This window comes from Lolium rigidum, chromosome 5 (assembly GCF_022539505.1).
Source record: "Lolium rigidum isolate FL_2022 chromosome 5, APGP_CSIRO_Lrig_0.1, whole genome shotgun sequence".
Taxonomy (NCBI): Eukaryota; Viridiplantae; Streptophyta; class Magnoliopsida; order Poales; family Poaceae; genus Lolium; species Lolium rigidum.
Window position 1 is genome coordinate 64,310,390 of NC_061512.1, and position 11,790 is coordinate 64,322,179.

Below are 11,790 nucleotides of genomic sequence, written 5' to 3' on the forward strand. Positions count from 1 at the left end.
GAGAGGAGGAGGGCATTGCGAGAAGTGACCTGCGGAAAAGAAGAAATATACAAGGGAAGAGAAATTATGCGCGGGCGGGGGGGGGGGGGCTGTCGATGTGTTTTATCTGTCTGGTGCATGGGTGATTTGAAGGGTTTCCATACAAAAAACATGAAAATGCAATGCCATGTTGACTTTATCATGCATTAAAATTCATTGATTTTATAAAAAAACAAAGAATTATTACATCCGTTTCGAAATATAAGATTTTTTTAGAAAGCTACTACGTAGTGGCTTACATTTTAGAATGGAGGTAGTATTTCTAAGAGATTTGGGGTGGATGGAAAATAATCTATTGAAAAATCCCTATCACACTCAACCATACCAATCAATCAACCGAGGTTGGAAAATTTGTAAGAGATTCTTCTTTTTATGGTTGATTCTATTCCTTCTAAGGTCATGCTCATGAAAATCATTTGGATAAAAAAGGGCCAAATGATTTCCACACAAAAATCTGCAAAAACTTGGGTGAAAGTCTCCTTGAGTTCGTAGGAGGAAGAGATAAGCCACCAGGCCGACGCCCGGCGAGGGTTTAAGCTCTTCTTGCCGGGATTTTCATTCCATTTCTCTTCTACGGCGCTCCGCCTCCGCCATGGCCATGGCCACCACCGCACTCCTCTCTTCCCCACTCCTCAAACCCACAGCCCCTCCACTCCGAACGCAGCCACACCACTCCCCTACCCCCATCCACCTCCGCCTCCAGCCGCGCCGCCGCGTCACCACCTCCACCACCGCATCCGCCGCCTCCACATCCCTCTCCTCCGCCCGCGGCGACCCGCGCGAGGCCGAGGCGGCCGTCGCGGAGCTCCTGCGCGACCACGGGGCCTCGCCCGCCGACGCCGCCGCCATCGCCGCCCGCGCGCCGGGGTACGCCGCCATGCTGGCCGACGGCGTCAGGGAGCTCGACGAGCTCGGGCTCTGGGCGTCCTGGAGCGCCGGGGCGGGCGCCCGCGCGGGGGCGGAGATGGGCGCGCTCGGGTTCGGCAGGAAGGTCTACTTCATGGGGAGGAGCAGGCGCGACGGCGGGGTCGTCCCGCTCGTCGAGAGCCTCGGCGTGCGCCTCTCCTCCGCCAAGCTCATCGCGCCCTACGTCGCCGTCGAGGGCCTCCCCGTGCTCATCGATAGGGTGAGAAGTGGGAGGATGTCCATTTTGAGCTCAATTTTCTTGCATTTTGTTTCTGTCGTTCCCTTGCAGAATCTAGTATATTTTGATATGGCTAATTAGGTCTGTATATCAAGCAAACTGAGAAGGAACTTGATTGCTCGAACAGTGCCGTCCTTGACTGCAAGCCTGCCACTCAGCTCACCAAGCTTGTAGTAGTCTTGCACAGAGCTTCAGCTCAAGAATGTTAGTTCAGTGGTCAGTGGTTCCATTATTCAGAGAGGTATCAGAACAGAGTATGTAGTTTGAACAGCGTTTGCCGCCTGCGGCCAACAACTGAAGCTCACTGAAAGGAAAGAACAGAAATAAAATGCATTCTCTCCCGCGATAACACCACCAAGCAATGTCATAAAATGTGTAGAAAATTGTCCTCCATGCCATTGAATGGCGGCATCACATATCTAAATAATGCGATAGTATGGATTATGACCGTGGTAGATATGTTTGATCTGACAGTATCGATACTATCCTCTATTCAGTAGGTGAGTTCGTTACTTATGGTTTATTCATGTATATAGGTTAAGTTCTTGAAAGAGGTGTTATTTTCAAGCAGTGGTTATGAAACTCTAATCAGACGGAATGCCAAGCGCATGATGATGCACTTATCGATACCTGCTGATGAGGCGCTCCAAAGTACGCTGTCATTTTTCCAAAAAGTATGTTTCACAGCCCAGTTATTGTTCCTCACAGAAGTTCAAATATCTCTTGAAACTTATTCTTCTCCAACCAAATAACTGCAGATGGAGGCCAGGTCTGGTGGTCTGAGCATGTTGGCACAAGGGGATGTATCATTTCCCTATCTCATTGAATCATTTCCGATGCTCCTTCTCTGCTCAGAAGACAACCATCTCAAGCCATTAATTGATTACCTTGAATGCATTGGAATTCCAAAGCCAAGGATTTCATCAGTTCTGCTGTCATTTCCTCCTATCATCCTTTCTGATATTGAAAATGATATCAAGCCAAGGATCTATGCATGGGAGAAGGTATACTAAAAGTACATGATTCTCAACTGAAGCCTTATGTCTGTGATGCCTTGTGAAACCTGGATTGGTTTTTCTCTGGACAATAAGTGTAAATATTGTCCTATTTCAAATATTTGTAGGCTGGCATTGAACAAGAATATATCGGTAAGATGTTGCTGAAGTATCCGTGGATTCTTTCAACAAGTGTTATAGAAAACTACGGGCAGATGCTTTTGTTTTTCAAAAGAAAACAGGTTATTTTCCTACTGTAACTAACATAGCTCCAGATCCTATTGTACGCTGTGTTTGTTTGTTTGTATTTTATCATAATTGGATAAAATATTGTTGGTAATCTTTTTTTTTACGCTTTCAGATTTCCAGTACAGTCCTTGGTGTTGCTGTGAAAAGTTGGCCTCATATACTGGGCTGTTCAACAAAAAGAATCAACTCAATTCTGGTACTGTTTGATGACCTGGGCATCAGTAAGAAAATGCTGGTCCCAGTTCTTACATCAAGTCCACAGTTGCTGCTGAGAAAAACAAATGAAATCTTACAGGTGCGTAGCAAATTTATATCCTTTGTCCATATAAACTGTGTTTTGAATGGGAAAGTTACTTTACCTACTTTTGGCTCTCCTATTTCCTTTTCTGGAAACACTAACTAGTCTGTAAAAAGGTATATTTTGTTTGACACTATTATAGCTGTTCCGTTAAGTTGACATGGGTAACAGATTTCATCATTATCTCTTGAGTTTTGCAATTTCTCATTGTTAGCCAATTAATCCAAAGCAAATCCCCCTAGGATTGAGACATATGATGCACCAAGGTGGTGACCAAACTCAATGTTTGATATTGGTCGATTGCATACTTTCCTGTCAGTCTGCAACTGCATCCACAGAGCAACATAGTCTTTTAGTCACATTGAGATGCAAAATTGGGGATGATCTTGACCCAGGTGCTTCTTACATGTATATATATCCTCTAGTAACTGGTATCTTGTTGGTACTAATTAGTTTACCTCTTTTCTCAGATTGTTACCTTTTTTGAGGATATGGGATTGGATAAGAATGCAATGGCAAAGATAATTTGTCGCTCTCCAGAAATAATTGCTTCAGATGTGGATAATACACTCAAGAAGAAAATTGACTTTCTTATTGACTTTGGTGTTTCCGAGCGTAATCTTCCTCGTATCATTAGGAAGTATCCAGAGCTTTTGTTATTGGACATAAATCACACATTGCTTCCCAGGTATGAACAAACAAAAAAAAGTTCTGCCGCAAAGGCTTGGTCAATGCAGTTGATACGTGTTTACTTCTTGCAGACATGTAAATTGTTTAACTCATTGCTCATCTAGCTACTAGTAGATATGCTAGGCAGCCTATATACGCTGCACCAGATATACTCCTTGGAACCTATTCAGCTCATATGTATTTAATTAGAGCCTTTATGGATGGGTTTCTCCTAAATTTGGGCAAACTTTATACTAGCCTTTCAAACAATACATCACAGCACAATACTCTTTGAAACATAAGTAACAATCTGAAAACTTTACTCCGTCGAAACTGTGAGTTCAAGTGGGCTCTTGCTGCTGAAGACCTGCTATCAACCACTATTGGCTAAGAAAGTGTACCACCAGCACATCGCAATACGCAAGTATTTGAATTGTGTTTTTTACAAGATATAGCATTCATGGTCTCATTGTAGTCAATAACATAATCAGGTCAATCTCCTATTCATGGTACTCGATTTCTGGTTTTACTGTTTGTTGTTTAGCTGAAGTGATAACATGATTTTCACTACTCAATCTCCTATTCATGATGTCTTCACTTCTAAGTGTTGAACGCCTATAACCTCATTGTAATGTTTGCAGGATGAATTACTTTCTGGGAATGGGCTTGTCTAAAAAAGATGTGTGCTCAATGATCTCAAGATTCTCCCCACTTCTAGGTTACAGTGTTGACCTTGTTATGAAACCAAAGCTTGAGTTTCTGTTACGAACCATGAAGAAGCCTCTAAAGGCGATTGTGGAATACCCAAGGTACTTCAGCTATTCTCTGGAGGGGAAGATAAAACCACGGTTTTGGGTAATCAAGGGCAGAAACATAGACTGCAGTCTGACGGACATGTTTGCAAAAAACGATGAGGCTTTTGCTGAAGAGTACTTGGGAATAGAAACATTACCTGAGACACTACAATCAAGCAAAGGTGGTTAAAATACAAGCTCATGAAACCGGAACAATGAGCGTTCTCAGTGGCAAGGAACAACGTGGATGGGCTCTCGGAGGTATTTGTTCGGCACTTGGTCTGTGCCATCAATGGGTGATATTGTAGGATCTGCAAGTTTGGCAAGAGCTGTTGATACATTGCAAGGGTTGGCCTTCAGTTCCTTAGTCTGGGCTCAATGGGCATACCAGACCGACAAGGTGCAGGTAAGAAGCTTGTGCATAGTAAGGATGTTGTTGAGGGATTGAGATCATCGAGATTTCGGTTCTATGAGACAACAACAACATCAAAGCCTGTTTCCCAAGCAAGTTGGGGTAGGTTTCGGTTCTATGAGATTCAGATGATATAGACAAGAAACACAGGGGTCATGCCTTCTGCCTACCGACAGAACTTGGTCTGCTTCTTGATCAGCCCTCCCTCCCTAGGCGCTATGGTGGGGGTTAACCAGTACAGTCCAAGTGTTGTGGTCTTGGTTTTCGGGGTGCCTGGCAAAAGCGGGTTTGAGGCCCTGTCCTCATTTTCTTTGCCATCAATGTCTGGAGGCTGGCAAGGGGAGTTTCATGTCGTTGCGGTTGTAGGTCTGGCGATCAGGATGTTTTTTTTGTGTGTTCTTGGCCTTGCTGTTGGTGGGTGCACTGCTCATATTGTATTGTATAGATAAATATAGATATATTAAAGCCGGACAAAATAGAGCTTTCTTAGCCTCCCACGTCTCCTTTATTGTTCACATGAACAGTAAACTGTCCATAAACAGTGTCTTCTAGTGATTGGACCATTAGATCTCCATCAAGCGGCCAAAACATAATCCATGCACAGTCCGCTAAAGCGTTCGCTTCTGTAATTTTTGCTATTGGTTTTCAACAGTGCATGTTACAATATTTTTACCGGTGATTTTCCAGCAGCAAATTTCCAGGAGAAATCTACAACTCAAGCCGTAATTTCCCGACGGTAATTACTCAATAGTTATTCTTCGAGGATGATTCACAATTCTGTACAGGTATTTCTGCAACAGTATTTCTTTGAAATTTTTGTTGTTGATATTATTTACAGTAACAACATGAACAATAATTTTCTGGTACAACGCGCAATATTATTTTTCTAACAACAATTTGTCTGTACATACCTTCTTCTAAATCACTAATGGCGGGTAAATGCTCAACAAGAATTGTTCAATGCTGCATAGTTCTCCAACGGTAACTTCGCAACAATATTTTTCTGATGGCGCACAAACAGTAATTCTTCCTTTGTAATTATTTGCCAAGGGCTTTTTAAGCCATCAACCATTCACATGGGGTAACTATCCAATAGTAATTATCTAATGGTGCGTAATTCGTCGAGGATAATTTGTCAATAGTATTCTCCTATTTTATTTGGAAAAATATTAATATGTACTTTGGAAAATACTCCATATTTCATCGTCTCTTTTATTCGAAGAGCAAATTACCGCCTTCTTCTACGGAAACTTCAGAAAAAGATACTCTAACATTCGTTGCCTTTTTTATCGTAGAAAAATGTTACTGCTTTATGCCAGGAAAATATACTTGCTCTACCGTCCACCACCTTTTTTCCGGGAAAAATACTACAGTCTCCTTTCGTAACAATGCAATAAAAAATATACTTACTTCACGTCTACCTCCGGCTCCTGTTTGAGTCAAGAAAAATACTACTGGCTTATTTTGCAGCCACTTTGAAAACAAAAATACTCCCAGTGCTGCAACTGCAGTGTAGTGATACTACCATACTACCCTCTCGCGGTCACATTAATTTATGTTTGTACACCCCTATTTTTCCATTGCCTCAAAATCACCTATGAGCGCGGGAATAAAATAATTTCGAGCCATGGATCTATATTTTTCGATAAAGGGAATATATTAATATCAAAAGATACCAATTACACCCAGCCTCTACAACAACGCACCACCCTAATGACACTACGGATGCACACAACCAAAAAAAGGAAAAGAAAACTAAGAAACAAAAGTCCTGCTACAGTATCTCGGGCCTAACAACAATGATACATCCACCGTCAAGACAACACCTGAAATACAGACTCTCCAAAAACGACGCCTCCAAGAAGGGAACAGTGCTCCGTCATCGCCCGATCAAAGATCTTAGGTTTTCACACTGAAGATAGTCCCCGCTCTCAAAACAATGTCTTCAACAAGGTCATTGCTAGACACAACCAGTTAAGGCCAGATCTTGGATTTTCACCCTGAAAGGTAGGATTCTGAACTTCACCTATGTTCTCGCCCCCACTTTTATACCGCTGCTGTGAAGCCCGGAACACCAAGCAAGTCCCTCAATAGCGCGGAGACTTGAACCTCCCTTAGCTAGTACCTTTATAATTGTTGGTCGCTCACACTATTTGAGCGCTTTCTTAAGGAAAATGACACGTTTCAACTGGTTGTTACTTTGAGAAAAAATAAGTAGGAAAATTTGCCTGGGATGGCCTTTCTATCAGTTTCACCCTTTTGTAGTTTGTACTAACTCTATACATGTACCAGCACTGTAATTCGATCTGTGGTAGTGAAGACATTTGATTTCACTGGAACTGCTTGTTTTATGTACAGAGTTTCTTCATCACCAATCTTTCAAGCATATATCAATATCATGTATGCACCTGAGAGCTGAGATTGCCACCCACAAAAGTGTTTCTTTGTGTGTTCCTAGTCTAAAACTTGCACGTTCTTACATTCACTTGTAACTTCCATTGCCTCACTTCAGGCACAGCTGGGCGATTTCTGTTTTCCAGTCTGACCTGAACCTGTCTCCTTTGATCTTGAAACAGATACAGCGCAGGCTGCAGTTAATCCCTCAATTAACTTTAGACAATGTGGTTCATGGAATATGCATTACTAGAAGCTTATATGATCCTTCCCAAGAGTCCATTCAGCCCCCTCACAACATTAAGAACATCATGCATGTCTCACTTGAAGAAAAAAAAAAAGAAGATAAAAGAATCAAGTAAGCCTATCAATCCATCATAGTGACTAAGAAACAAAAGGCTCTTCTAGAATCTTACCATCTGGGGAGTTAATGAAAGTCTAAACTGGGACATTTAGCTAAACAGTTTTCACTTTACTTGTAAGAACATTAAAGAATCAATGAAGCCTATCAATCTATCACACTGACTAAGAAGCATAAGGCCCTTCTAGAGTCTTACCATCAAGTGATAAACGAAAGTCCAAACTGGGACATTTAGTTAAAAGTTTTCTCATGTTGCATTTGTGTTCCTCCAATGTTGTTTGTGCTATTCACATCTGTTGTTGTTTCATGTTGTGGGTAAATGTTGCAAACGATGTTGCATTCTCGTCAGTTTGATGTGCGGCGATCGAAGGTCCTAGATTAGTGAATCTGATGATGGGGAGGCGGCTGATTTCTCCCAAACACTGCAACCCGCTTTTAATATCCCAAACCACGCACCTTCCAGTGGCTTGTCAACTGCAATAAAAAAGACTCAGGGATCAGGATGCACAACTGAGTTTCGGGTTCACCAGTTTCACAGCATACATAGTTGTTGAGCACACCGGAAACTCAACGCAGCCCCTAAACAATATGGGCTTTGTCTGGTTGAACACATAGGTACAGCGATAGAAGAGTGGTGACAGACTACATAGAATGCACAGACAGGAAAACACTATATATATGTATATATTCCGCCGAGATCTTCCGCTTCAGGCCGTGCTCAAGAGTTACTTCTTCCATGGGTGAATAATTAGGATGACAACGATCACCACTACCACCAGAACGAATATAGCGCAGCACATCCACTTTCTCGAGCTCCTCTGATGCTTCTTCGCACTCTGGAGGGCACCCACGCCTTGCTGCATGTAGTTTGTAGCATTTGAAACCTTGGAACAATAAAAGAGAAGGCATCACAATGCAAGTGTTAGCAGCAACCAGCTTGTTTGTTCATAAAATTGGATACGTCTACTTCGAATTAGGTGGTATTACATGTGTCTCTACGTGGTTGAACACGTCTCCTTGAGCATCAACCAATACTGCCATATCCAGGTATATCTACAAGGCAAAAACCAAGGAAATGGGGTAAATTAAGACATACTATCCCCCTTGTATTCACATATCTATCAAGTGAACTATAAAACTGCGTAACAGCTTATGCAAATGAAAGGTAACCTGCTGCAACTCCAGAAGCTTCCTCTCTAGATCCCTTACAGCGTCATGTCGCTCCTGTATCTCGGCAACAGTGTCCAATATCTGGAAAATACAAAATTATCCTTGTAAGATTTTCATGCATTTCCCCCACAATAAGCAACCACCAGTTATATATTACTCATACCTGGCCTCTCCCCTGCTGTTGGACCGCATCTTTGAAAATTTGCTCACTTCTCCCAGTCTCTGTTAAATCATCAATAGTCTGCGGGTCCCAAAGTAACGAAGGAGGCACAGTGTAAATAGCCCATTTAAAGAACATTGCAAAGTACAAAGTTAACCATAGATCTATACTGTTGCAACTATTTACCTCTTCATCAGGGCGATTGCCAGTTACAGTAAATACCCTTCGTTCAACAACTTCCCGATACTCCTGCCGGATTGATTCTCTTAATACCTGCATCAGTGGGTAACTAGGTGTCAGTCAAACACTGCAGTATATGACTTTAGATGAATTTCGTCGCTTCTTCGGAGACATCAGGCAGATAGTATTCATACTATTAATCTTTCACAGTGATTAAGAAAGATAAAGCTCTTCTAGAGTCTTACCATCAGGAGAGCTAATGAAAGTCAGCATGACATTAAATGTATTCCATGGCTTCTTTAGAGACATCAGGCCAATAATATTCATACTATTAATCTATTTTAGTGACTAAGAAACAGAAGGCTCTTCTAGTCTTATCATCAGGGGAGCTAATGAAAGTTGAAACTGGGGCAATAAGCTAAGTACTTTTTACTGATGTATTTTTTTTCACTTGTAAGAACAAACAAGAATCAATTAAACCACTTTGATTCCTTGCTTAGGAAGAACTAGATTGTTCTCATATGATGCAGAGTGGTTTCTCCCTGCTGCTCTATGAGGCATATCAAATAGCCCTAGTAAATAGAAAGGTTGACTTGTTTTAATTGTCTGTGTGTATTAAGAACTATTGGGCATTATAGGGAAAATTTAATCACAGAACAGGAAAATCCTCACATACATTTCAAGTTAGACACTCCAGTTAGAATAAACAATACCTGAAATTCATCCATCCGCCCCTTCAATTTCTTTCTCACTGCCCTGTACAGATCAGTAAGCATAGTGAATAACAACTAATTCATAAGGGGAAGAGATCTCAACAGTAAATGTACCCAGTAGTCTGGTCTCTTGATCGGTCTACTGCAGAACCCTTCTCGCATCCAGTTTTCTGGCTGTTAGACAGGTTCTGTATCACAGGGGCAAACAAACGATTAATTTATGCAAATACTGCTAAGAGAAAATGCCATTAACAAGCAGGGTCAAGTGAAAACATACGTCTTTTTCCAGTTCATCCAATTTTGCCTTTGCCAGGAGAGCAATTTTGCCAACTTCATCTATATCTTTGTCCATTCGCCGCTTAATTGCTGTATAAAAGTATTGTTGTGTCTGACTATAAGTATAGCTAATTTTTCAAGAGAGTCCAAACTCATTTCAGATAAGGGTTAGCTCTGCTAAAGTAGACAAGTTCTCACCTTTCATGGCACTCGCTTTTGCAACTGCTTTTGATTCCTCATTTGCAGTCTGCAAACAAAAGCGACGTGCAAATATATGTTATGAAACTGCATGACTTTGATAAATTCATCAAGGAACTTAATACTGGGACATAGTTGCTACGAAAATGAATACATCAGCAAACATAAGAACGAGGAAGATGTTAGTTTGGGGAATGATGAATGGACCTGGAGCTTAGTCAAGAGATTCCCCAGCTTAGCGATTAGGCTCTCGACTCCATCAACCTATGCATGAACGCATCATGTCATTAATCTGAAGTGCAAAAACTGGACAAAGTGAACTGTCACAAAATGCAAAGACATGGACTACAGAATTCTCTGAAGAACTACCTTTTTTAAGAAACCTTTTAAATTAGCAGAAGCATCAGGCTGATGCATTCCCATTTCAACGTCCCCATCTCTTGAGGAATCACGCCTACGAAGCTTAAAGAAACCCTGCAAAAGCTGAATGTTCACAATATGCAAAAAAAATGTACTGCAGCACTCACGCAGAAGAAGGCCCGATTGTTACGAATCCAATCTGAAAAGGCAAATGTGCCACTTTCACCATCCACAACTAATACGACTGCGGCCTAAAAGAACATTAACATTAACCATTAAGCCTATATTCCTAACTAGACAGATAATCTGCCAAACGAGTACAGTAATTGAGCTGTCACTTCCAAATTTATAACGCCTCCTTCGAAATTACAAATTGTTTGTAATTCGTAACACAATGCACGTCGAAACAAACATGACATTGACCATGTAATGCCAAAAGAACGTTCTGAAGCCTTCCGGGACATCAAACCCCCGCAGAAATTCCCAACCAGTTAATATGACTGTCCAGATAACTAGTGCAATCAGTACGAGGTTTCAACCTAACTGTCAACCAAAGTTTACTAGTAGTGCAATCAGAAAACCCTAACCAGTAGGGGTGACCATAAAGAAACCCCGATCGGCAGCCGACTTCAAGCTCCAGGAGCCAGAACAGCGGTTCCGCCCGGAATTCGAAGCCCGCACGGGAGGGGACACGCCAGACTACCCCCACACAGATATCGAGCTCGCGTGCTGGATCCCCGCAAGTAGGCGAAGCAATTGAAGGAGCCACTTACAGTGAGCAGGTTGTTCATGACGGCGCAGCGAGGAGAGGAAGGTCCGGAGGGGAGGAGAGGGCACTTACGCTGAGCAGGTTGTTCATGACGGCGCAGCAAGGAGAGATGACCAGGCGACGGCGACGGCGACGAGAGAAAGAGAGAGACGGCGAAGTGACACTCCGGGCGGGGAGTTAAGCCGGAGGCCTCGGGCGCTGCGATCTGGCTGTCGATTTGTTAGGTTACTGCTTTGTCTCTATACAGCTCGGACCAGACGGTTGCCATGGAAAAAGAAGAATTGTACTGTAGAATTTGATTGGAACTTACAGTAGTCTATATTAAGTATGGTAATCAATAAACGGTAGTAATTAATCAATCACAACCATAATTGGAAGTCTTTTTTATACCTTCTTTGCTCGTTAGCATTAAGTATTAGGGCATCTACAATGCAAGACGCTAAGTGAGGGCGCCGCCTCCTCCTCTCCCGCCTCCCTCCCGGGCGGCGGCGGAGGATCTCACCTCAGCGGCCGCTGCTGCCGGCCTCGGTCCCGGCCCTGGCCTTGGCCCCGGCTTCGGCCCCGGCCCGGCCACAGCCCCGGTGATATAGGCATCCCCGATGGGCCTGT

General features: G+C 42.6%; 2 protein-coding genes across 2 annotated transcripts; one reads left to right on the forward strand and one right to left on the reverse strand.

Moving 5' to 3' along the window:
* Nucleotides 1-588: 588 nt before the first annotated feature.
* On the forward strand, nucleotides 589-4,456 carry LOC124654099 (transcription termination factor MTERF2, chloroplastic-like). Its single transcript, XM_047193127.1, has 7 exons — nucleotides 589-1,165; nucleotides 1,720-1,857; nucleotides 1,942-2,187; nucleotides 2,307-2,420; nucleotides 2,540-2,722; nucleotides 3,196-3,413; nucleotides 4,036-4,456. The coding sequence occupies exons 1-7, from the start codon at nucleotides 632-634 to the stop codon at nucleotides 4,376-4,378; spliced, it is 1,776 nt and encodes a 591-aa protein (XP_047049083.1). The 5' UTR covers nucleotides 589-631; the 3' UTR covers nucleotides 4,379-4,456.
* A 3,396-nt stretch (nucleotides 4,457-7,852) lies between these two features.
* On the reverse strand, nucleotides 7,853-11,304 carry LOC124654715 (syntaxin-132-like). Its single transcript, XM_047193712.1, has 12 exons — nucleotides 11,254-11,304; nucleotides 10,422-10,526; nucleotides 10,260-10,316; nucleotides 10,053-10,101; nucleotides 9,856-9,944; nucleotides 9,693-9,766; nucleotides 9,579-9,621; nucleotides 8,872-8,958; nucleotides 8,689-8,766; nucleotides 8,526-8,606; nucleotides 8,343-8,408; nucleotides 7,853-8,239 (listed from the first exon to the last, which is right to left on the reverse strand). Exons 1-12 carry the CDS (start codon nucleotides 11,269-11,271, stop codon nucleotides 8,081-8,083), a joined length of 906 nt encoding a protein of 301 aa, XP_047049668.1. The 5' UTR covers nucleotides 11,272-11,304; the 3' UTR covers nucleotides 7,853-8,080.
* Nucleotides 11,305-11,790: the final 486 nt, after the last annotated feature.